Source organism: Denticeps clupeoides, chromosome 3, assembly GCF_900700375.1.
Source record: "Denticeps clupeoides chromosome 3, fDenClu1.1, whole genome shotgun sequence".
In the NCBI taxonomy this organism is placed as follows: domain Eukaryota; kingdom Metazoa; phylum Chordata; class Actinopteri; order Clupeiformes; family Denticipitidae; genus Denticeps; species Denticeps clupeoides.
The window spans coordinates 16,050,326-16,076,201 of record NC_041709.1 but is presented as its reverse complement, the minus strand read 5'-3'; the positions used below and the strand labels follow the sequence as shown (position 1 = coordinate 16,076,201).

The following is a 25,876-nucleotide window of genomic DNA, read 5'->3' as shown; positions in this document are numbered from 1 at the left end:
ACTGCACCCACGCACCCACACACGAGTGTCCATCTGATAGACTATTATCTTTTTAAGCATCATGCCTTGGTGATGGTTTAGAGTTGAAAAGAAGCATTGACTATCATTAATTCCCGGACTGTGCATAGGCTCATGGAAATTGGCCGGTTGTGCCTGGGAGAAACATCTCTGTCTGATGACTGGACTGATGAATGGACACTAAGAAAGAAACATGAACAGTCAATGAACCAAGTCATTTTCTTTGACTGCAGGTGAGGAATCTGATGAGGTAAGGGCATGGCGTTCCGTTATTAGCTGTGCACTAGCCTTCTGGCTCAATGAGAGGAACCTATTGACCTGGATTATAGAATTTTCATCTTTCCAGGACATCGATTTTGCACCTATATCACTGCAACTCCACGAAGAACAGATCTTTAATGTGCTTTAGCTTCCAGATCATGCACCTTCACATCAACATTAAAAGGAACTTTATCAGCAACAACTGGCGTTCCTCACACCGATACAGTGTCTAACGCATCAGCAGATGTAGGTTCAGCTAACTATTATAAGCTAACTCATTTACTACTCTTTTGAATGGCAATGTACAAACCTTCAGCAGTATTTATTAACACCCATTCAGACATATTAACGAAAGAGTTGCTGCACCTCGAAGAGGTCGCATAGAGAAGGTTTCAGAAAGCGCAAGTTCTCCCACATTTACAGCATTCATCAGCATTCACAGCTCCCCCACTTGTTCTTCGGGTTCTGCTCTGCGTTCCTTTGGCAGCTTCAACGAAGTTTCATCACACGAAGCCCCGTCCACGCCGGACGTGCCGATTCCCTGACGGGCAGCCGCTGTCCGTGGTGCTGAAGTGCTACCGCTGCGCCACCTCACTGTCACACCTCCCGAAGCCGCCCATCTGCTACCCCGCCACGCGTCAGATGCTCTCGGCCACCCGGAGAGTTTATCGGCACGAAAGGCGCTTATTATTTCAGCGCGGATCCATTCCGTTGTACCGCGGGGAAAAAAATCTACCTTCGGTGTGTGTTGAGGCTTTCTTAGAAGAACACGATTGTGTAAAGTTGTGACTTGTTCATTTATTTATGCCTTCATTTGAGTCGGAACCTGGCATCCCAGTTATTAAGTGGAGAGTTACAAGACGTTTCATCACCGCCCCCCCCCCCGTGTTTATTAATGTGTTTATTAAATGGTTAATTACATGTGGTACTTGTGATAGGTCGACGCGGAGGACGGACTTGCGCGCACGTCACGCGGACCTCCCCACGGCCGCGGGCCACCTCCGACACGACCGAGCCCGGCGCGCCTCTCTCCGCCCATCGCCGCCAGCGATTGGCGGACGGCGAGGAGCTCCGCGCCGCGCGGCTCTCTCCGCCTCGGTCTCTCGGTCTCTCGGCGGCGGATGCGGCGGATGCGGCGGGGACCCCGTTAACCGAGGGCAGCGGCGATGGGAGAGTTCTCGGGGGGACGCCGCTACTTCCTGGGCGCCCTCGTGTTCCTGCTGTGCCACCCACCGGCCGCGGCGGCTCGAGGTAAGTTTACTGTTCCACCAAATACTTGTTTTAGTAAAGCAGGCGTCATTGGAGGGTCATTGCTAACGTATTTGTTTTATTTTATTGTTCAGTCTTCGTTCAAAATGTATTCCGTTGCTTTCCGGTTTTGGGGTCAGAGTTTTTTATTAGTATTTTTTTTTTTGTTTTTTTATGGATACCTGTTACAATGCCAGCTATCCTGAATAATATTTCATCTCGCCAAGCGGGGGAACAGCGATATTCTGTAGGACGATTTCCGAGCAACAGGCGTGAAGCGAAACGCTGTGAGGGTGACTGTGTTGATGATGATGATGATGATGATGATGATGATGATGATAATGGGTCCGTCCCCCAGCGAGAATCTGCATGTGCTCTCTCACAACTTGACCGCAGAATGATGTAGGTTAAAACTTTAACCTTTAATAGATTTAGGAGACAAGACCGTGGCGTGCAAGCAGCCACTCGATAAATAAACCGTCAAAATGTGTGAGATACTTAAAACGTTGTGTTACTGACTACGCATGGACCAGACCTGGCCATGTTTTTAAGACAGAGACAGTCCACTTCATTTCAACTTTCATTACGCTAGCCTGCGAGAAGCCCTCTGTGCTCCTGCTGTGTCAGATAATAATCGCTTATTGATCGTTTCATTCATCTTCTGTGGCATATTCAAGGGGTCAAGGTCACTTGCAGGGCCCAGTCGTCGCGAGCAGGACAGGGATTCAGATCTTAAATGTGCAGGCGTCACATGAAAAGCGTCACATCAGTTGCATTTACATTTACGGCATTTACCAGACGCCCTTATCCAGAGCGACTTACAATCAGTAGTTACAGGGACAGCAACCCCCCCCGGAGACACTCAGGGTTAAGTGTCTTCCTCAGGGAGACGATGGTAGTAAGTGGGGTTTGAACCTGTTACTTTGTGGTCTTCTGGCTTCCAAAAAAAAGAAACAACGCCTTCCGCTGTCGTGCTGCACCTCATTCCGAATGCATGACATGCATGTTGTTACTGGTGCCTCGGTAATGCGGCGCTATCAGCACTCATTAGTTGGTAATGAGCTTGAGACGAAAGCAATAATTAACCTCGTTATTAACTGTTGTCAGTGGTCAAGAAACACGGAAGGATGCCTGCACACGCGGACTCTTTGGCAATCGTCGTCGTCAAAGTTTGTGGGTCTGTAATGTCGACGAGGATAATTTTATTGGTGCGATTGTTCTTGGTTTAGTCGATTGGGTGGCGGAAGATTTGTGAGGCCATTAGTCGGTTTATTATCGTTCTCAATGCGCCTCCCGATTATTTGACATATTTTTGTAATAATTTTTTTCTTTATTCGTGATGGAAGCTCCTTTTCTTGTACAGCTTTTTTAATACAAATATCTAGCAACTCTGAAAGACTTGCACAAGCGCGTCATTGTCTGATATTTCTGCATTGTGCTCAGGCTGACACCTTGACATCCATTTAACTTATACAGCCCTTCAGATGAGCCATTTGTAAGTCAATTAGAAAATTAGCCTGAAGGATATTTTTTTCCTCCTTTTAAATGTGGAGATTAGTTTGAACTTGCGCTCCATTCATATTTAATGAGGAATCTCACCAAGACTTAAAGAAAATAAGCAGAAATGTTTAGGAGAGGTGCCCAGAGGTCCATTAAGGGCTTCATTTATGCAGAGCATTCACATGCTTGGTGGCAAAGTCTTTTTTTCATCTCTGTTTCAAGCCTGCATTCATACAAATACATATGCGTGCAAACACACACACACACACACACACTTTGTATAATAAATATATATTATGCAGCAAGGCCAAACCTAATCATGACATTGTATCATTCGATTTCTTTCTGTTTACTGTCAATTTAAACAATTTCGTAAATTATATTTCTTTACAAAAAGTTAATATTTTTTTCAAGACCATTTGGCCTTTTCTATGGCATATGGCACACATTCACACATAAATATTTATTGTCTTTTCACAATGGAGTTCCTTTGTGTAAATGTTTAACAGCCACTGTATTACACCTTAAATGTTTTGTGAGGACGTCTGGCAGATGTGTACGTGTGTCGGTACAGAAGTATTCGTAAAGATGCGTGTGATGGGTGTCTGTTTTCTGAATCTGAATTCGGTTGCTCTGCATTATTTTCATTTACTGAGCTGATCAGCAATTGCGTTGCGTCCTGAGGCCTTCGGGATGACGCTGTAAAAAACACTGTCGCCGTTATGAAAAAGAAAGAGCAACAGGGCTGATGGGCTTTTGATGTTTTCACGCAGCCTCCTGGTTTGACGGATTTGTGTAAGGCCGTGGTATTAGTTTGTTTTATTAATAAATAAAGGACCCCGCTTTATTTATTCATCAGCGCTGCCATACCCTGTTTTGCTTCATTCACGCTGCACGCAAGAAGCAGTGGGATCGGTGGTGGTCAGTTTTCTGACATGCTGGCAGGTACATGTCATGCCGTGTTAAAGTTCTTGATGTTACACGACTTCCTACATCATCTCCCACAAGCCCTCGGCTCCTCTGCTGGGAACACGCCTGTGTGCCGCGGCTGCAGTGAGGCAAGAACAACGGCGTGCCTTCACCTTGAGCTTTGTGCACGGTGACGATGGCAACGTTCATTGCCTCAAATTGTTGTGACAGGAAATGTTGAAGCTGCGCAGATCCTGCATGACTCCGTCGAGTCACATCAGGAGATGCTTTTAGGGTGATGGAGTTTTCACATAGAAAGAGGAATCCTCCCTTAATGATCCATCTATCGTTCACAGCGGTTGCTTAGGAGAGACATACAAAAACCAGGCAGGAAGTAAACTGAAATGTGTGTGTTTTGGCTGTGTGTGTGTGTGTGCGTGGAGTGTTGTGAAGCATAGTGAAGGCCATCCTCCTCCTTGTCCTCTCAAGCATTGCTGCTTACCTCCAGCTGGCTCTCCTTTTTTGTGTTTTTTTTTTTTTTTTTTATTATTTTTCTGACTCGCTTGCTCTCTCCCTCTCTCTCTCCCACTTTCTTTCTCTCTCTCTCCCCCTATCTCTCTCTCTTCCCTTCTCTGTGGCCTTGTTTATCTCCTTTCCATCTTCATTTGTGTCCCCAAAGAGGTTTTTGGAAGCATGTAGGATGAAGAGCGCAGAAAGATAACTACCTCTTCCAACACTGACCCTGGGCCGGTGCCACAAAAGCTGTGATTCATGCCATTAACAGGCACCGCGGGCCTCGGCCGGCTTGTACACCGAGGTTAGGACCAGACATTTTTCAAGCTATTTTTATTTTTTGGACCACGGACGCTTTTGACTCTGAATGTTAAACAAATAATTATGTCAGACAATCGCTGCTCTGATATAGCAGAACAATAGGTGGCTGTTTGTTGTGGAATCCACTGGTGTACGGCTGCTATCTGTCACCAGCGGCAGGCAGCTGTCTCCCCCCGGCCACGACAAATGAATTCTCGGAGCAATCAAAAGCAAATAAATATTTAACAACTGTTGTTAGCTTTAATACCAAGCTTGGCATTCAACGGGTCGAGTTCAGGAAAGTAAGAGCAATAAAGCCAGCGCAGTTTGATGAGCGCACAGGACGCGTCTCGGGACGGCAGCGCCCCTGACGCCGGGAGGACAGCGAGCTCCTCCAGGGCTTCATGTTTATTGTCATCCTGCCCAACGTAATCACCCTCACCACTGATACCCAGTCCTATAGCAAGTAGCGAAATCGATAAGCCATCTCTGTATATAACAACAGAGGACCAGACGTCATTGGACATAGTATGCAGTATTTTAGAAGCCATTTAATCTCTTCAATTCAGAATTTAGGGCCTGTCTTCTGTAGTTTTTTTCTCGAAATTTGGTCACATTAATCTATCTATCTATCTATCTATCTATCTATCTATCTATCTATCTATCTATCTATCTATCTATCTATCTATCTATCTATCTATCTATCTATCTAGCTGATGCATTGTACAATTTTGTAATAGGAACACACAAAAATTAGCTTCTAGAATTAACCAGATCTTACTCGGCAAGCAGGATATGTGTAATTCCAAACTTGCTTATTTAAACACACCAATGGCGAGAGAAAGCAGGACAGTGCCGGTGCTTCTTTCCAGCGAATAATGGCTTCAATTAGTCTCATTCAAAACCCTCCAAGGTGAGCAGGAGTGCGCATAGGGACACAAATTGGAGTTGTTATCCTCCCCGGGCATAGAGCACGGGTATTTTTTTATTCGCATATGTGGTTTCTAGGTTGGTAGGTGTGAGCAATGCGGTGACTCAATGGTTTATAGGTGGTTCAGAGCACCTGCTTGGTATTGAGAGGCTATGCCCTGCTGAAGCCTAATTGAAAACAGTAATGGTTGGCCAGCAGCCTTGACACATAAGTACCATAGAATTATTCCAGGCTTCGGAAAAAGTTCCAGATAAAGCACTGCATCTGGCAGATTTCAAATGATTTCAAGAGATCAAGTGAGTTGTTAACATGTATATGTGTTGCGTTGTATTTTGTGTTGCAAATAACTTAATAAAATTCCAAAATCCATATGAGAGCAGAGGAGAGGGTTTGTGATGTGAGATGACAGAGAAAGTGTTTTCTTTTAAGCATTGTCCTAGTTGGCATTCATACGGGTGCATTGATCTCCTGTTGTTAATCTGATTAGTGCCTTGTCTCTGTTTAATGGGAAATGGGAAGGTTAGAAATGCACATACACACAAACAGACACAGATGTATATTTCATTAAAATGGTGGCCCATGTTGGTAATGAGGTTCAGGCTGTTTGTGCTCACACATGCATAAACCCTTTAGATTTTACTTCATTGTGAGGACCTTGTACTATTAAACTACAGTTAGTTCTAAATGGGCATTATGATTGCCTGCAGGATGTCCTGGAACAAACAACATCAACTTAATAAAGAAAATTAAGAAAATCCTGATGTTAAACCCAACCTTAAACCAAAAACATATTTTTGTGTTTGATATTGAATATTTAAATATTTAAATATTTACGAACCCCCCCCAACAGCAAAGTTGCTGTTTTTGTGGGGACATTCAGTACTTGTTGTGTTCTGCTCAGTTCTCCAGCCGCAGAGAGGATTCATTGCCTGTCGTGATGAGTCATGGTACAGAGCATACATGTGTATTTTATTAACACCATTTCTCACTCCCATCCGAAGCTTTCATTGGTGGCCACTGACGCATCACTCGATTTAGGGCCTTGCAGATGCATATTGGCCGCCGCATGCTTTAAAAGCGGGGAGTGCTGCTCTCTCCGCCCGCCACCCATACTGCTGTATGGCTTGTAAAAGGGCTGGAGAGAGAAGGCTTGAAAATGGCCTGTCATCTTACTACTGCCATACTCTCTCTCAGCCATGACAAAGAAATAGCATTGGGTGAGACTCTGCACAAAAGCTGGTCATTATTTTGTCATAGTCTCAGTTTAATAGTTTTAATGCAAAACGATATACTAGATATACTTTTATTGTCACAACATGTTTGGCAAAATGAGTTCTAAAAACATATATATTCAGGGTAGGGCAAAATAACTGGAAATGGCTGAGTGTTTAATGAAGTGTATTCAGTCATGTATTCTGTTGCATTACTTTTTATCTGATGTATTCAAAATTCAAATGAATTTAGCAAATATATGTGTAAATAGGCTGTGCTATATTATTACTTGTTGTATCAATTACTTTTATCATATCAAGTTACCTTCAATGTAATTAAAGTACAGCAAGGAGTTGAAAGTGAAGTGATTGTCATTGTGAGACACTGCAGCACAGTACATGGTGCACACCTCAAAATGTGTCCTCTGCATTTAATCATCACCCATAGTGAGCAGTGGGCAGCCATGACAGGTGCCCGGGGAGCAGCGTGTTTGGATGGTGATTTGCTCAGTGGCACCTTGGCAGTTCGAGAATCAAACCAGCAACCTTCCAATTACTAGTCTATTTGCGTACCCACTAGGCCACCACTGCCCCACTTTCATCACAGCTAATTCGCTACAGTAGCAATTGACGCATCTGCACAAACAATACCACAATTGATGTATTCTAAAAGAAATTCTGTCCTTTTTAAAGGTCCCCAAGGTTTTTTTTTTTTGTTTTCATATAGGTCTTAGTGGTCCCCTAATACTATATCAGAAGTCTCTTTCTGAACTTCTCTGGGTGGAAAAAGCATAACCATCTGAGCTGTTGCTTTCTGAATGGCAAAGCAGAATGGCCAAAGCACTCTTTACGACTATCGCCATTTCTAGCCACTGCAGGACAATAGACAAGCTAGGGCAGGGCTGGTCAAACTTTTAAGCTCAGGGGCCACATTAACTTTTAAAATTTGTCAGACGGGCCGGGCCAGCACCAGCACCATACATATCAGACATAAACATAAAAAAAAACATTACATTGTTAATATTTACATGCACATTATTTACATTAGTGGGAACTGTGTTGCTGACCAGCCTTCACATTGCAGAAAGGCTTGCTAGACTAAGGAGGAAAGAAAATGTGTTGGGAAATGAGCAGGTTGAATTGCATGTTGAGATGTGTGTTACCTGGTATGTGTTACACCTGGTAATGTGTGTTACAGTTCAGTGTAGGTGGGCGGTTAGGCACGTTCTCGATCGTCAGTAAAAATGAGCGTGTTGTACTGTTGAAAATGTGTTTTCCCACACCCCAGTTCAAGCAAAATGTAATTGACAGTTTGTTTTTTGCATCTTTCTTGCTGGACTAAACGCATCACCTGACTTCTGACTTACCTCGCAAGTCACTGTACAAACCTGTCGAGTGGGGGGAAGATCTTCAGCTCCATCTACGCCTTATGTGCCACCTGGTGGAACGGCAGGCATTACAGGACAAGTTCAAAGGAACGCAAACATAATTATGGCTTTATTTTGGCAATTCTGTACAAATCTTCGGCGGGCCAGATTAAAATGACCAATGTGGGATGTGGCCCGCGGGCTGTTGTTTGCCCACCCCTGGGCTAGGGGAACTAGTATTAAGGTTAAATAATCTTACAAAGTGAAATTTTCATAATAGGGGACATTTAAACCAACTGTCTTCCAAATAAAGCCTTGTAAAATGTAACTTGGACTGAATACAGATATTCAGGTAAATGTGTATATGTTCGGATACATTCCAGTCCTGCGTGTATTGTACATGACATGCAGACGTCTTGTGGAAACACCTGCTGCTTTCTACTGTGCATCCTCTGTTCTCCCAGACAACAAGCTATTGACTTTTGTTTGAGAATTTTAACGCTTTGGTTAGGTACCCCACTGTGGATGGCAGAGTAGGCTGAGTCTGTAGCTCTCGCTCTTTATAAACACTCACCATTCCTGCAGCAAAGCTCGAGAACTTCTCTTCGCATGTCTTTTCTTCCTTACAGGTTTTTTCATCTGGTTGGACTGAATGGGTTCAGGAAACATCCCATCACAAGTAGAACCACAGTGAATGTGAGACGCAGCATACAACGCAGCAAATTAAAACGAGGTTCCCACATTGGTTTAGGTTCACCAGCTGATTGTGGGCTGCAGCAAGTTCAACTCAAAACTGTGCTTCATTTAAACGAAGGGACCATGTGATTTCCACCACCCAAGTACAGGAAAAGGCCACATTAGCTTACTTTACTGAGCAAATGACTCTTAACAGCTGAGCAAGTACGCTGTGTGAATTAAACATTCTCTCGGCGCTGGTAGAATATTCACCACATAGCGCCTCCATGCAGCATTTATTACCTAACAAACAGCTCCATGCTGCTGTCTTAAGTGCAGAGAGCCATTCCCCATCGCGTGACCCGTCATTCATCTGCGAGGCCTTGCACACCTCAAGTGCCACCCTAGGCAGATGTCAATGCCTTGCACCAGAATCCCAATCAATGCCAACTGCAGAGCAAAATGACCAATAAACACCTTGTGATTTGCTGACGTGGACTATATACTGGGTTGGAACTGGATCACATCAAACTTGAGCTCGCAGCAGCATCTGAGAAAAGGGGTCAGCAAACTATGACACCATCTACTTTTAGAGGCTCTCTCCTCCATTTTTACCATTGCCGCGGTCTCAGTTTCAGCCCAATGTTTCTCCTGATATTCTTTTCTCGGCCGCTGCTGGCCTCGCTCCTTCTTCCCTTCCCTCCCCCTGCTGGCATGCATATTTGATAAACGCTTTTTACCGCTGAGTGATGAGCCAGCCTTCCATGTCAGAACGCCACGGGCGTTTGCTTTGGCCGCGCTGCCAAGCTGTCAGTGCAATAAGAGATTATCAGAGTTTCTTTTGTTTTGCCGCTGGTAAGAGCGTACAGGTACCATACACTTTCGCAGCTTTGCATATCAGGATTCGTGTCCACACTGTTCTGCACTAAAAAATGATTTGGGCTTATTTAGCATAAATCATGCATCTATTCTTAAATGGGGTGGCACAACCTGCAAAATGTGCCTTGACTGGCCTTATTTGGACATTTTTTTAAAGGTTCGTCTGTGGTTATTGGTTTCTGCAGCCTGACATTTCAGACAACACCAGAAGCCGGATTTGGTATATATAGGACTACTGAATGTTATTCATTTGTGTGAATATGGAGCTCTGTAATCAGTAATGTGGAACACTGGAACTCTGCATGCTTGTTCCAGATCACCCTAAAAAAATAATGACTTTTTTTTTCAATCAGTCAAATTTATTACTTAGTTCAATTTCCTCTCAGTAGAATTTTGTGGTTTCTGAAAGTTGTTAGATGTGCTCCCTTCCATGGATGTTTGTACCTTTAACCTCTTAATGCATAATTTCCATGAATTGATGCAGATAATTGCGTGCAGTCATTGAAAAATAAAGGGGGATTGTCGGGGGTGCTGATTCCTAGAGTATCATGGAGCTTACGTTGCAAAATGTCGGTACCATAAACTGACAGCTGAGTTCTGTTCCATCCCACAGTAGTGTAATCGCTGCGGTAGCTGTGGGGTGGTGGGACAGCCACTCACATTGATTAAGAAACAGACCCCCCTTTCCCCCCCCGACAACAGTCAGATAAAACACAATTACTCTCCGTTTTCTCAAGCCGTCCCTTCTCTCATAAGCGCTTTGTTCCCCTATCTCCACCTGCGCATGTTATCCTAACAACTGCCGAGCTGATTGTGATCTTTTGGAGAGAAAAGGAGAAGAGAAGAGTGCGGAGTAATGGAGTTTGGGAATCGATAGTGAGCTGCGGGCAGAGGACCCTGGAAGAGACTTGCCTTTCTTTCCCTCCTTCGATGAGCTTCTCCCCCTACCAGTCTCAGCTATCCTCTTTCTTTCTCGACTAGGTGATGCTTCTTTCAGAGCCATTTGGATGCTGTCTGCCTGAAAGCTGCTGTCCGCTTTGGGGGCTAATTAAACCACACTGGAGCGTGTATGTGAGTGCGGCCTTCCTGCTCCGCCCCGGCTGCAGCGCAGGAGAGGAAAAATCCATACCTGCTCACCCAGCCGGCCTCCGAAATCCAGTTTAATTAGGATTTTGATGAGCTCCTTTTTTATGCAGAATTAACCAGTCATCATAGCTGTGTACCAGAGATCACTGGAAGGCTGACCGAAAAATAAAAATAATAATTAACAGGTACACAACCAATGTAATTCCTTTTCCATATAAATAATAAAAAAGCAGTGTGGTGCCATCATCTGTGATGTGCATAGGGGCGGCGTGACCTTTTGGAGGGGACAGTGGGGTGCTGTGCAGTTGCGCCTTGAGCTGCAGGTACTACAGGCATTGTGTTCATTAAAACAAGATCTTTTTAGCTTGCCGCTTGAACTTTGGACTTCACTGCATATTGAAGTTGTAAATGTGGTGATGTGGTGGTGAGTTGCTTTAGAGGAGACACACAACCACAATGCCCAGTGACAAAACAAAATGCCTGTTTCTGTGAATAGTTATCATCAAAAGGCAAATGACATTTATTTTAAGCAAGATTGTATTGGTTTCTATCTATTACAAATGCACAATATATAAGGACAAAAAGTACAAATGTAAAATAGTCTAATTTAAAGAGTCCCCAAATATTTGGGATACATAGTGTACTATAGTACACTATGTATTTAATGGCACTTATATGACATACATAGTGTACTAAATTATGTGGCATACATAGTGTACTCAAATTTCTTGGGGGATCTTGCATCCACTGCTATCTATAGAGACCTGTCCACAAATTGCAATGTTTTGACCAAGAAGCTCTTAATTTACTTTATCAGTCCACAGATGCCTTCTCCAAAAGGCATCAGCCTTGTTTAGATACCGTGTGGTTGGACACTCATCTGTTGACTCTAACATGAGCGTCATATTTGTTCAGCCATTGCTTAGTATACCAGAGTGCACCACTCCTACAGAGTCAGTTAAATATCCAACACATTTGCCAACAGGGTGAAGAATACAACACTGATTTCTTATTAAATTAGGTGACAATAACACGTAAAGCTTTGACCAAAGAACAGATAATATAATTACCCAGGGTCATCATGGTCACGCATAGGTTGACAAATGTGACTTTTAACACATCAAAATCTCCAGATGAGTTAAGTATATATAACTTATTCAATTCAATTATGGTTCAAGGTCATCTTCAGCTTTTGGTGATAAGATCATATTCTGGTCACATAAATGCATCGAACCTTTTAAGCAAGCCTATACTGTCGCATACAAATGTATATATAAGCACATATATTCACTGAATGGCCTTTTCTTGACAATTGCAGAAGACACGTCATTAAAATTTGCTCCTTGTTTGCCTCTCCATTCACTAACAAGGAATTAGGGGCATAAACACAGCACTGAAACGCTTTCCACCACTTTCCTACACGCCGCACTTCGCTAATGGCCGCACATTCCAGAGCTCAAATTGGTGCAGGATCGCGGGAAGAGGGGTGGGCTCATAATGAAAAGGTAACGACGTGCCATTCTCCACCATAATGGGCCATTATCTGCTGTCTGAGATTATGGCAGGTGGAGGGGATAATTCTTCTTTCTGTTGCGCTTGTGACCGGTTTTAATAATTGCGCTGTTTATTTCCTTCTCTTTTTTTTTTCTGGTCCTTAGTTTGTTCTTCCTTCAAGTGTTGGAGGCGTTTGACTGAAATGCTATGGTTCAAGCACCTGATAGGCTTTATTTGCAGCTTTGTTTTTTTTTTGCATTTTTATGCACAGTGGCACGCATGGATATTTGTTTTTTGCTGTTTTTTCCCACTTTCTCCTTCAGCCAATCTCACATCACTCACAAGCGTCAATATTTCCCCATCTCCTGCAAATATATGGGTGAGTAAATATTGTTTCCTATCAGGTGCATCAAGACACACTCCTTCATTGTATTGCCTCGGTGTTTGGACACGTTGGTGTTTCATAAATACGATGCGGAATATTGAAATGACGCAGAGTAATATCCCCTTTCTCTCAGCCTCCCTGTTGGCCTGTTGTCTTGGTTTTCCCAACTTTTCCCCCTTTTTTAAATGTATTTATTTATTTAGCTTAAATGAATGTTTACAGATGGCCGGCTGATCAAACCTGTGTTTTTATGACTAGTTCCTCTGGCTCTGTTGGCTGAGCTGGCGCCTGCCCTGGGGCTACTGCCCTGTTATTACACTGCGACGACTCCCGCCGCCTTACCCGCATCACACACACACACACACACTCGCGCCGCCTCGCTCCCCACATAAAATAAGCACACCCCCCAGCGATGCAGCGAGTAATAAAACAGCCCCGCGCAATACGCAATACCTGCACATTTTACACTGTTTTCCAAACAGCCAAGAGTAATCTGTTGTGATCAAAGGTGTGTGTGGAATCTGTGCATAGCAGCGAAGGCGAAGAAGCCATTTTTTGGTTGAGGTGCCAAGGCCGTCTGAAGCAGCAACTGTAGGGTTCTGTTGACTGATCGAGGATCTTCCGCTGGGTAGATAAGTCAATAGTTCCCCTCTTTTGTAATGAGGTTCTAGCCAGACGCAATTTTGCGAGTCAATTTAAATGTCAAAAACATCCAGCGTCATCTTAATGTCACCGCTACTGACTGGAGAGCAGCTGTGTGTGTCTTCATTGTGGGGGTTTAGTGGATTGTCGCGGGTGTTTATGAGACGGTAAAAGTCTGTTACAGGTGGCGTTCAGTCACCGTGCCGCATCGTGCCCGGCTTCAGGGGGGAAGAGCAATAAAGCTTCGTTTCACATCCATGAACAGAAAACAGCAGGACGGGATATTAGGAGGTGGCACTTTACGGAACGTGTCATTAAACGCTCATGGCGGGAGCAGAACAATTCCGAGGGAGTCCATGGTGCCGAGGCCCACAGCTGGCTCTGGATTCCTCATCCATCTGTTTTCAAAACCTGCTTATCCGTATCAGGATCTTGGGAAAACTGGCATTCATCCCAGCCAGCTTTGCAAGCAAAGGAGGTGGAGACCCCTGGACAGGATGGTCCTGTAAATTATCTGCAATTTGTTGCACTGGGAAAGCTTCACCCACCTACAAAGGTGCACAAACACACAGTCTGAAAAAACAATAAGGAATTATAATTATTTTAATTTAAAACGGAATTATAAAAATTTGGTGGCAAAAAAACTTTATACGTTTGTGTTTCCATTTTCTGAATTCACTCTTTCCTCACTCAGTTTTTTTTCCTCAAACCTCTGACAACTGCACAAAATTGCTTGCGCTGGTTCAGGTTCATCCTGTCATGTTACATGAAATAAGCCAATTTGCTTGTTGTCAATGTCACAAAAACATTGCATGTTTTCCAATGATATATGAAACCGTCGTTTGGTGAGTCAGAATGATTGTTTCATGTATTGTTTCACGCTAGATGTGACCTAACCATTTTGATGGGGTTCAGGTTGGCATTGAGAGCATGCAACGTACAAAACAAGGAACATGCATGATCCTTGACATGATCAAATCTCTATAGAAATTAGCCTTTTTAACTAAGCAAGCCATATTTTGTGACAGCACTGGTGGTTCTGATCGGTCAGTGCTGAAGTCACAAAACACACCATGAAAACAAAAATCCATTCGTTCATCAGCAGGACAAAAATCTCCAGATTTGTATTTTGCCATTTTCTTTGAAATTGCCTTTCTTGTAACATTATAGGTTCTTGGTTCCAGACCAGCAGGTTGGTGCTGGTTTTGAGCTAAACCATTAGCACAATTACTAGCATAATTTCTTTTGTCTTTACTGCAAAAAAACACAGCATGTTTTCCACATTGGAATCCGGCACCAAAATGGTACAGAATAAGCGGTAAAAGGGGTATTAATGTGCAATGGCTATAGTTTTTATAGGGCTCCCTTGTGTTCTCCAAAAGCCATTATTCCCAAATGCATGAAATGGAAATCCAACTGAAATACTAACTTGGCAATCAATAATTGATATTTCATGCTGTATTTTTAAGATGTGATGGTTCTAGGTTCACTCCTGCGGAGGGTACCGTATAAAAAGTGCCTTATCCTTGAGCCACGGTATGGCTCTGAGCCTCTACATAGTCTAGGCTCACATTAATAATTGTTCAGGTTGGGTTCTGTGGTCACGGGGCTTTGAAATGCTGGGCAGCTTGTGAGAAGAAAAGAGGGATTCCTGGAGTACCCTCATGCACTTTTAATTTAGACTGCTTCAAGTGAATGCTTGGCCTTGTATGAATTCAGCCATACCTACAGAATCTGGGGTGCATTGGATGCAACCACACCCCAAAAATTCTTTGACATCCAAACTCACAAAACTCCATGTCTTTTTTCCTCTCCTCCATTTTCTTCTACTCCTTCCAGGTCTCTTCAGGTAGCAGTGCATTAACCTTTTTGTGGTGTTTCTAAAATGAGCCTTGGGGCTTTGGGGAGCTCCATCACTCCCAAGGCCCTTCTGGTTCTTTGCCCAGCAAACTTGGATTTTACACCCCAAAGGCAGGCCTTGGTTGTGGAGACGGATCCTTTGATCTTCTAGGTCCCTTCTCTTGACGAAAAGACTAAATCTGCACAACATAGCGAAAGCTTTAAAGCACCGGGGGGCATACAAAAAGACGAGGGTAGGACTAGGCCACTTGGAACTTTTGCAAAGAGCAGGGTGATCTTTCTGACTGATGCACTTTCTTTGTTACATTCAAGTTGTGGATGAGCTGAAATGGCCCTTGTGAAAGGGGCAGATGTGATGTGAAAAGATCAGATTTTCAAAACCATTGTACTTCATCAAGCCTGAGAATTGTCTTTTTTGGTAATAGCACAAAAACAGCATGATTACTATTCATTGGAGGTTTTGAGATTCTTCCAAGGCATTAGTTTAGAGCACTAAGATGCATTGGTAGTGCATGGTAGATCCTCATGCCTGTTCCAGTGATTCAATACTGTTAACTCATTCAGACTCTCTTTTAGATGTCACATAAGTGCCATTAAAGCTTAATACAGTGGGTGTTAAATGTTATAGTCAGTGATTTTTTAGCCAGATGTACTGCTTTCAATGTTGGCTGGGCACATGGGGCTTTCTGGTCACATGTGACCTAGATATCAGCTTGTATTTTTGGTGACAGTCTCAAGTGAGACAAGAAACGCAACCCAATATATTTGGTGGTGGCATCATCTTAAGGGCCTGAAGGACATTGCTTGTTAGAGCAGTGAAATTAGTAAAAACAGCATAGTGATTTTAAGGCCAGATCAACACAGGAAGGCGAATATCCCAAACTGATCTCTAACCAAAATTAGAGGCTTCATATTTTAATAGTAAAAACAATCATCTATTGCTGTTCTCTTGATCTGTCTCTTTAATACAAATTATAAATTATTTCTGCAATCAGCAAATATTTTTAGGAAGACAGAATCAGTCATCTGCGTTTTATCCTCCTTTTCACACTTTCAACGTGCAGAGGAGGTGCTGAAACCTTAAATAGATAATGCCTGACCAAAGGCAATATGAGTGGAAGTAACAGAAGAAAAGGGCATGCTAAAAATGAAAAGTGAAATCAGTAGGAATTCTGTTAAAATAGTAACATTTTGGAGGCACATCTATATCACATCTATTTCAGTTTTTGCTATTATGTTATTTCATTCTTATTGATTAAGTAGTTACTATGTTAATACAATCCATCATTTAAAGGTTATATGTACACATTTAGCAAATTTTTTCAGTAAAAAAATTTAATTATATATTTGTTTTTATATTTTTTTCAGAGCACCTTATAGCATAATAATAATATTTCACTGCCGTGTAAAGTGAGCCTGGAGCAGAAAGCTTGATCAGGTTGGCTTTGTCTGAGACTTTGGTTTATGTTGGCTTTTGGTGAGGGCCTGCTCATGGCTTCAGAATCCAGCATCATTTCACAGTTCAGCTGCATATGCAGGCGTAGTGCCTAATGGTGTCCAATTACTGATACAGTGTTTAAATATAACGAGGCACTGAACAATGAATGAGAACCAAAAACAGAAATGCACACAGCAAGAATTGGAATCAAAGCCAATGATTTTTTTAAACACTGGAAACCTTGAGTTTACCAATTCATAGCATTTTTTTTTATATATATATATAAAATGTTATATAATATATATTTTTTATAATATATATAAAAGGCAAACTTACATTGCATCAGTTAAAAAAATAATGGATTCACAATGGCACACAATTTGGATCACTGGATTATCACATTTGATCTGATTGGTATAAAAATGCTATTTACATTGATACAACCATTTATTCACAGTGAGAACAAATGTGGACAAAGTGCACATTTTTCAGTGAATGTGGTTGGTTGTGTGGTCCCATCTATGTTCTTTTTTTCTGTGCAAGTTTTGCTCTGTATGGACACATACAGAACATAACGAAGCGGACCCGTGATCGGAAGGCTGCAGATTCCGAACTGCCAAGGTGCCACTGAGCAAAGTTGCCCCACACACTGCCCCCCAGGCTCCTGTCATGGCTGCCCACTGCTCACCAAGGGTGAGGGTTAAAAGCAGAGGAAACACTTCGTTGTGTCACCGTGTGCCGTGATTGCTGTGTATCACAATGACAATCGCTTCACTTTCACTTTTCACTTCATCTCATTCTTACCCATGGTGGGATGCCAGTGATAACTAAGACGAATCTGATGAAGATGTGCCTGCAGCCCTGCCCAACTGTCTCTATGACTGGTTGACTGACACTCAAGCCCAGTGTGTTTTTTGAAAGATAACTGTGATGTGGATTGGTTTTGACAGCTTGCTCTTCTAACCTTTAAGACAGAGCTAAGAATAAACAGAAGGTTGATTTCCTTATGATGGCTTGCTGTGTGCCTTACCTGGAAATTGTGCCACTCTTGCAGTTGGGTAAAGGTCATCACATCATCTTTTAATTAAATGCAAAAACAATAAATATGTTGCTATGCCTCTGTTGAACAACACAATAAATGCAGTAAACAAAAATGCATTTATGTCCTGGTGCACAGCGCCATGCAAAAGCAAATGTAGGAGCCATGTACTTGTAGAACAAAACAGCTTTATGTGCCTGATGCATCTGTTGACATTTAATCAAAAGGGGGTCTATGTCCTCGGTTGCACAGTAAATTGAACTTATGCAACTAAATGACAAATAAAATGATGCATGGGAGCTGAAATTTTAACATGAAAGGAAAAGCCACAACCACTACAGAACACCACAACAATTGTCTCAAAAGCACTGGAGTGCATCATGTTTTATCCATTATTTTATCCATTGTTTAAAAAACATTGTTGAACCAGAATATACACAATGTTATTGGCAACGCGCACATTTTTTTACGATTTTCCAACAATCGAAAGCAACTGCAATGTGTAATTTGAGGTCTGGTAAGCATATCATTTCTTACACTACTTGTGTGGTCTTTATTAAGAATCCACTTGGTGATAAACTGTGCGTTCAATAAGGAACATGGGAAATTTTTCATTTAAAACGGTTGAGTATTGCTACATGTGCTTTAAGGTCTTCTGCTTGTAGAATGCACCCATTAACTGTATGAACTCAAGGTTAAAATGTGCTGGAATGTCCTTGGAAACAGCTTTAAGGAAATGAAAGATGGTATTGATTCTACTACGACTACTCTGTTTTTTTTTTTATTTAAATGTTTTGTTTAATTACCTCCGTTGACTTAATTCTACTCTTTTATGGATGTAATAAGTTTGTTGTGTTCCCCATCGCTTGTCTTAAAGTTGAAGACGGCGATGGGGCCTGTTCTTTTCAGGCTGAGCAGGTATAGATGTCATTTATCGCTGTTTGTTTATGCCATGTTTTCCTAGCTGACGGATGATGGTGTGTGTCATTGCATTAGGCTGCACATTCAGCCAGCACTATGCCTGTGGTCAGCGCTCAAACCGCCATATTGATTTTCATCAGCAGCCCCCACCAGTGTCAAACGCTGAGCGTATTTTTTATTTTTTTTATGTGGACGGATGGTTTTTCCATGGAGGACAAACCATTTATTTTTGAAGCGTAATCCGTCTCTATTGCCAATAACAGCGTTGGCCTTGGCTGGGGTTAAAGAATATGTCTGTATCTTGGTGCGCATTGGTACTCGCCACCATTTGTTACATCTCCAATAACCACACCTCAATCCCAGAGTGGGAAATTACTTAAAAAAAAAAAAAAAGAATAATTACACTGTCTGGCCAGGCTGATCTTTTTCAGTTGTATGAGGTTTTGTACTTCAAAACCTCATGAAGACCACTGGTGTGAGAACATTTGTCTTGAGTTCCCCCCTGAGCAGTGTTCTAAAGTAGTGATGGAAAGCCCAGTGCTTAGATTGCAATAATTTAATGCTAATTTGTGGTCTTGAGTGGCAGATTGCTTGGGGATTAGCAGCCACCTGCCTCGTCTGTAACAGGTTCGGAGCTGTTAATTTCCGGACGTGTAAAAAGCTCCTGCGCGCCGCCAAGCGCTCCTATTTCCTTCTTATTTACTGCTGCGCTTGCTGTATTTACTGCACAGTGTGCGGGGGTTGCAGGTTCGCTCTGAAATGGCAGAGCCATAGGGAGATGTCCGCCTCTGATCTGGAATAAGGCTGTTTATTGATCCGCTCGTGTGCACGGAAGTCTTCCCGGAGGGAACACATGCGACCCTGCCAGATGGGAGAGCTCCGTCAGATAACTTTTCTTCGTCCACTGTTCGTTTATTTCGGTTAGTTTCGTTCCACACGAGGCTCCAATATATCCAGTGTCGCAGGGCCACATTTCGCTCGTCTTCTTTCAGCCCTTCACTCACTCTCTCTCTCTCTCTCTCCCTCCCCATCTTTCTCCCGGCAGTGTCCTTTCTGCCCCTTCTCTCCCACTCCATCTCTCTCTTCTTCCACTCCTGCCCATCTCTCGCTGCTTCCCTTCACAATTGCGGTGTCGGGGTTGAATCGAGCTCCGCTGGGGACCTGCACCACCCCTTCTCGGCGAGTTGTTCTTTCCTCCCAGCAGACCTTGACTGCAGAAAGAGCAAAGAGTAGCTTTGTTGATTCCTCTCCCCCCGTACACCCCCACAACTCTGTGGCTAATTCCCTCTGTCTGAGGTCTCCATGTGAAAGTTAGGACACTTGAATAAAGGGAAAGAGGGCAGGCAGAGATGAAAGCGTGACTGGGGCGGGTTACCTTTTTTTTTTTTAATGTCTTTTTGTCCTCTACCCAAAGGAAATTAAAACCAGCCCGTGAAATAGTCCGTGAATAGAACATCCGCCTTTTTTCCACCCTTCTTTTTTGGCTACCTTTTCGAAAAAAAAATGAATTCCCATTCATATTTTTGTTCATTAATATTCGGGCATATATCTGTGCTGCCTCTTGCCATTTCAAATGTGCTGAATGAAAAATTGATCAATTATGTTTTCCATCATGAAGTCTGAAAGTGTCTGGAGAAATAGAAAAAGGGTGGGGGCAGAGAAATGAAAAGAAAAGCACGGGGTCGCCTTGAACTTGCTTTGAGAAATAGGCAGATTTATAGGTAGGTGTGTAGTTCTGGAGGTAACATAATATAAAAAAAGTGCTTCCTTTTGTCTTTGGGGTGTGATTAATTTTAAATAGTTTGAGTCAGAGAAGAGAAAATTTTTTTGGCCATAAGGCAAAAGTAATTTTGGCAATCAGTACACATTGCACAGGTTCAAAAGCTCATAAGGCCTCGGACAGAACAGCATGGGTGTAGGTGAACAAAATCTGAGCTGGAAATAAAAAAAGTTTTTTAAAAAAAAGGTCAAAATGTGTTGGAGATAATTATTTTGACAAATACCTTCAATGAAGCAATTGTGGTTCTTTTCTGTTGCTGTGGTAACAGTGTCTGTTTGAATGACCCCTCCTGACCCCTGAGAGCTCAGTTGCTCTTGATGTGATGATGTTGGTGTGTTTTTTGTGACTGGTAGAAAAAGAAAGGAATGCTCCACAAATCTTTGAGACTGTGTGTGTAATTTTTTTTATCTGTTTCCACAGACTTCAAACCTGCTGCTCTTTCCCTCTTTCTCTAACTCTCCTTTATTTGTCACGTAATATGTGGCATTTCAGTTGACAGATGAGTCACTAGTTAAAGAAGGTACGGGATAAAGTGCTCAAGGCTCCGGTTTTCAATGTCAGTGCCTGTCTCTTGAAAGACCAAAGCATGGTCTATCAGTATTAATATAATTATTTGTAGTTATAGTAATCATCTATTATGTTATAATCATTTATTTTTATTATCATCCCTTATTGGTTTGCTAAACATGGCCAAGAATATGTAGTCATATATCAATGGATTCTTTTTATATGTGTTTTTAGGACAGCCATTATGTCAGACGCTTCATTTATTATCCTACATTATTAACCTGTTCCCAGGTCAGAGTAATTAGGGAGATGTGGTGGAAACCTACATACATCTGTGTGTGATGTGCTGCCCTGTCGTGTCAGGTCTGATTTGTCTATTTAATCTATTTCTATCAAATCTATTCGTTTTCTCCATGTTCCATATTTCTGCTTTAGTAAAGTGTCTTTTTTTATTCTGCACTTGTCCTTTCTCCAAAAGTGTCCAACCAAGCCAACATTGATCCTTTAATACCTTTACTACATCTCCTTTTTGAGAACTCCAAGGTGTGGGTTTATTGCAACTTTGTCTGTATAAATCAGGAACTGATCCAGCTTTCACCACACATTAGGCTTTTGGCACCAATTAGCAGATTCAGATGTACACAAAGTCACAATAAAAATGGTAAAAAAATGAAACAGGCACACAACTCTGTCCACAGATTTTGGGGACCTTTTTTGGCCGGACGTTTTGTGTTATTTTGTCAGCCCAATAAGCAGAATTAATGAGTTTTTGTCGTCATCCATGTGTGGCAGTGTTATGTTGTCAACAACTATTTTCGTCATCATTACCGTCCACCAAATCAACTCAGCAATTCTGCCGGGGCTGAGTCTTTAATTAATGAGTTATTACTTTTTTCTGTCTCTGTTCAGACAGATTGTCCTTGTATGATATAAGGACGCTGCAGCCATCAGTCAGTTGCGTTGTAGGAACCCAGTGGAGGGCTGAAATATGCCTTTTTGTACGGATATAACAAGTTTTGGGCCTATAAGGAGAGAACTGGCTGTGCTCTCAGTGGTCTGCATATCAAGCGCTTCCTGAAATTATAGCCAGAGCCCTCGGGAGGTCAGCCATTTTTGCAAAACGCGCTTTTTCACAGCGGAACACTGATCTCAGATGAAATACTTTGCCAAAAATGATCTGTGAGCTCATCTCTGAGCCTCTCAAGGGCCCGTCCAACACGAGCCAGACTGGCATCGATCAAAACTGCCCGGTGTTGTTTTTAGTTTAATTAGTGTATTTTGTGTGCATGATGTTTGATGATAAAAAGAGCACGTTGAGCTGTAGGTGAGACCCCTCCTGCTTTCTTGGGGTTTTCGTGTGCTGCTTTATGTGGGCTGTCATCTCAGGGACTTTCTTCTCAGTTATCTTCTAGGTTTTTTTTTTTTTCCCTGGAAAGCCGATACAGCTAGCAATAGCCACTGGGATCCAATTTTTCCTCCTTGCACCTCTTTTCCATATCGATATTTATATCTTCAAGCCTTCTGTCGCATGTATCTACAAACCCCCTGTCTGTTTTTATAATGGAAACTGCATTGTTTTTCCTTCCTGTCCCTTCCTTCTTATGGAAATAATTTTTTTATGCATCCTTTAAGTTAAAATAATTTTTAGAATCTCAGACTTGTCAGAAAGTTTCTAGAAATAAATGTTTCAGGACATTATTTTTGGACTGATTATTTCCATTCACTAGGTACTGGGGCGTGTTTGCTGAACAAAAAATAAACACAATCTTTAAAAATGTGATGCAGCGACAGGTGCACGTTTAAATCATCCGGATTAAGGAAGGAACGTGTGTGAGAGTTGTCAATCATCAGATCTTGGTGACAGAAATAGTACCATACAGATAATCACCAAGTGTCTTTCTTTCTTTCTTTCTTTCTCTCTTTTTCTGTGATGACTATGGATGATGTGTTGGCTCCTCATTCTTCTCTCGGATGCACACTTACAGCCTTGACCATGAGTACCTCTGCCTTATTTCAGAGGTGTCAGAGAGCTCTCAACATAGGAATGCTTTTAGATCTTGCTCCTTCACTTTTTTCCCCAGCCTCCTTCTCACGCTCCCTCTCAGAGTGTCTTGCTTTTTTTCCTCCTGCTATAATATGCATATTATAGATCTATTTATTCTTCTGCATTTGCTTCGTTCACCGTATCCAGCCCCCTTCTCGTTGTCCACCCCTCCCTCCCTGCTACAGACATCATTAGCAAGCGGAGAGGTGGAAGCAACTGTGTTTCTCCGTCGCTGTTTATCAATTATTCACACTTGATTAATGGACCCTGCGCTGTTGTGCACAAATATATCAATGTGAATTGCTGTCGGGATTAGCCCCCTAACACAGCAAATGATTTCATTCCTTGTTTGAAAATGTTCTTAGCGGGTAATTGGTAAAATGTTATGAGGACAGGGAAAGACGAGTTATAATTCGGCTTGTTCTGTCATTGTATCCTATGTGGAGGCACTTTCCCCCTCCAAATCTTTGTGTAACAGACCGAAATAAAGGATTTCCTTTGAATCGTTGACTTGAAAGGATTTGAGGAACACAATGGTTTTTATGAAAGAAAATCCTTCGCATACCTGCAAGTATTGTCTACATGTCCCAAATACGTGAATATTCCAAACACAATTCATATTTACATAGATGCATATCTGTAAGTTGAATTTAAGGTGCTCAAACCTTCATGTTCAGCATTTGTATGCCATTGACTGGATGCCACATTGTCTCTTAAAATTTATGTCACCACAAGTCTAGCACCCCTGCTGGTTGGCTGCATCTTTTTGCCCCGCCCATATTTTTAAAATTATCTTTGGATAATTTTTTTTTTTCTTATGAGAAAAAAAAAGTTTCAGATGTATTTTTAAAAACAAAATGTATTTTATTTTGCCCAATATAGTAGATACTCGAAAGCATCAAAAATTCTTCTAACATTCAAATAAGGTGTGGCCACACTGTACAGAAAGGCATTGACAGCCTTGACTGGAAAAGACCAGCTCTTCATCCAGCATTAGCAACAATGGGTGGGCTGAGTCAGCAGGCATTCCTGACATCGACTCGTCTTTACTGCAATCCTGGATCAGGAGGAGCTATTTTAGCTTTGTGTCTGTGGGATGGATTGCAATGGTTGATGCTGAATGAGGGGACTGCTCCTACCCTGTCCTATTTTTTTTTGTCTCTGCAGAGCAACTTTTTGTTTATTGACAGAGCAGAGATGTGCTGCCTTACCTGCGTGAATCTCTATAAATTAGTGCAGCTCCATTTTCTCAACAAAAGCGACGGGAATGCTCTGGAGCCATAAATCAGGCCGGCTCCATTGCCTTGAGAGCGCGTCAGAGGGAGAGGGGGAAGAGCGAGTCGAGAGGGAGACACGCCGAGACCTTTGTCATGTTTGATTTATTTTGCCTACCTGAGTAAAGCGTGGGTGAAGGTCACATGCTGTTCTTAGGCACACGGCCCAGAAGTCACCTCGGTGTAACGGCGCCCGCCCTCTATTCATTCTGCCATTTTTTACAATTAATTCCGTGTGTCAATTTCGATCAATGTCAGTGGCTTTGTGGCGTGCGAGGGGGGGTGGGTGGGTGTTGTGGTTCTGGCCTTTAGGAGCAGGGCCTGGTGGCATGCTGGACATTTAACTACATATGAACAGTGTGAAGCGACCCCGATATTGATTATTCACAGTTTACCCGAACACCTAACGCTAAGGTGAGCAAGTGACGCGGGCTGTCCCTGCTGTTAGAGGTTAAATCAGTTGATTGTTGTGGTGATTCCCCCATCCGCCAGCATCATTAATCTTTGCGACGTTGTGTACTATTTATTATCGTGATTTTTTTTTTTTTCCTTTGGTGAAAAATGTAAGCTTAATATGCACCACAGAACAGAAGAGAAATGACACAACAGTGTTTCTTAAGGAATTGCAATAACCTTGTGTGCGTCTATTAGTTCTGCTTGAAAAAGCACTCTGGGTTCATTAGAATGATTAATAATGGCTGCGAAAGGCGCAGTCATCCCTGGAAAACATTGGCGTATGCTAATTACTAAACAAGTGCGAAACAAATCTTAACTGCTCACGTCCATTCGATTATTCATTTAGAATTTAACGTTGCCCGTCTCTCAAAACTACTTCTTTCTATCTTTCTTTCTTTCTTCGCTCTTTTGATCAGCTATCACTTTTCAGCCACACTGAGTGTTGGTAGACTGTTGTCATGGTCTCGGCAGACACACTTTACGGGGATGAAATACTGCCATCCTGTCAGGGTGCCGTAATCTTCCCTGTGTAAGTCTGCATTGGTTAATGAACTTATTACAGAAAACTCTTTAGATCTTCTCTGTCTCACAGAAACTTAACTTAAGCAAGGTGACTTAATTATTCTTAATGAAGCAACTCCTCCTGGTTACTGTTCTAAGCAAAACCTTGCCACACTTAACAAGAGCTAATGATAATTCCATAGAGCCAATATGCAGCAGCACTTGTGTGGATTATTTTGACAATAAGATCATTCATGTGAGACAGAACATCTTAGTTAATAATCCTGTGGAGGAACAAAGTTATAGGGGTCTTCCTGAGGACCGACACTTGATTTCTTTGCCCTGATTTCACTCTCTTAACATGTTGCCTTGGTCTCCTCAAGTAAGAAATCAATCTGTATCGTCAACACAATACCTGCTAGACTATTGAAAGAGCTACTATCCCTCCTGGGCTAAATCAAGTCATTCATTGGTCTTAGCTATGTTCCTTTATGTCCATTCATGTCCACAATTCTAGAAAATATGACCACAAGTAACATATTAGAAAATTTTCTGTCGGGTTTTCGACAGAACCATAGTAGAGAAAGTGCATTACTGAAGGTAATTATCTCCTGACCAGGACCTTATCTCTCTGCTA

At 42.3% G+C, this 25,876-nt stretch overlaps 1 protein-coding gene across 2 annotated transcripts in view; it reads left to right on the top strand.

The window, feature by feature from the left end:
- The first annotated feature begins 864 nt into the window (after positions 1-864).
- The window catches only part of unc5da (unc-5 netrin receptor Da), a 147,596-nt gene continuing 122,584 nt past the window's right edge, over positions 865-25,876 (top strand). Inside the window, exons 1-2 of one of the 2 annotated variants that reach the window (XM_028973414.1) lie at positions 865-1,020; positions 1,218-1,530. In XM_028973414.1, coding sequence (XP_028829247.1) covers positions 1,446-1,530 — 85 coding nt within the window. In that variant the 5' untranslated portion in view covers positions 865-1,020; positions 1,218-1,445. The remainder of the gene's footprint in view (positions 1,021-1,217; positions 1,531-25,876) is intronic. The other variant, XM_028973413.1, reaches the window with a different exon arrangement.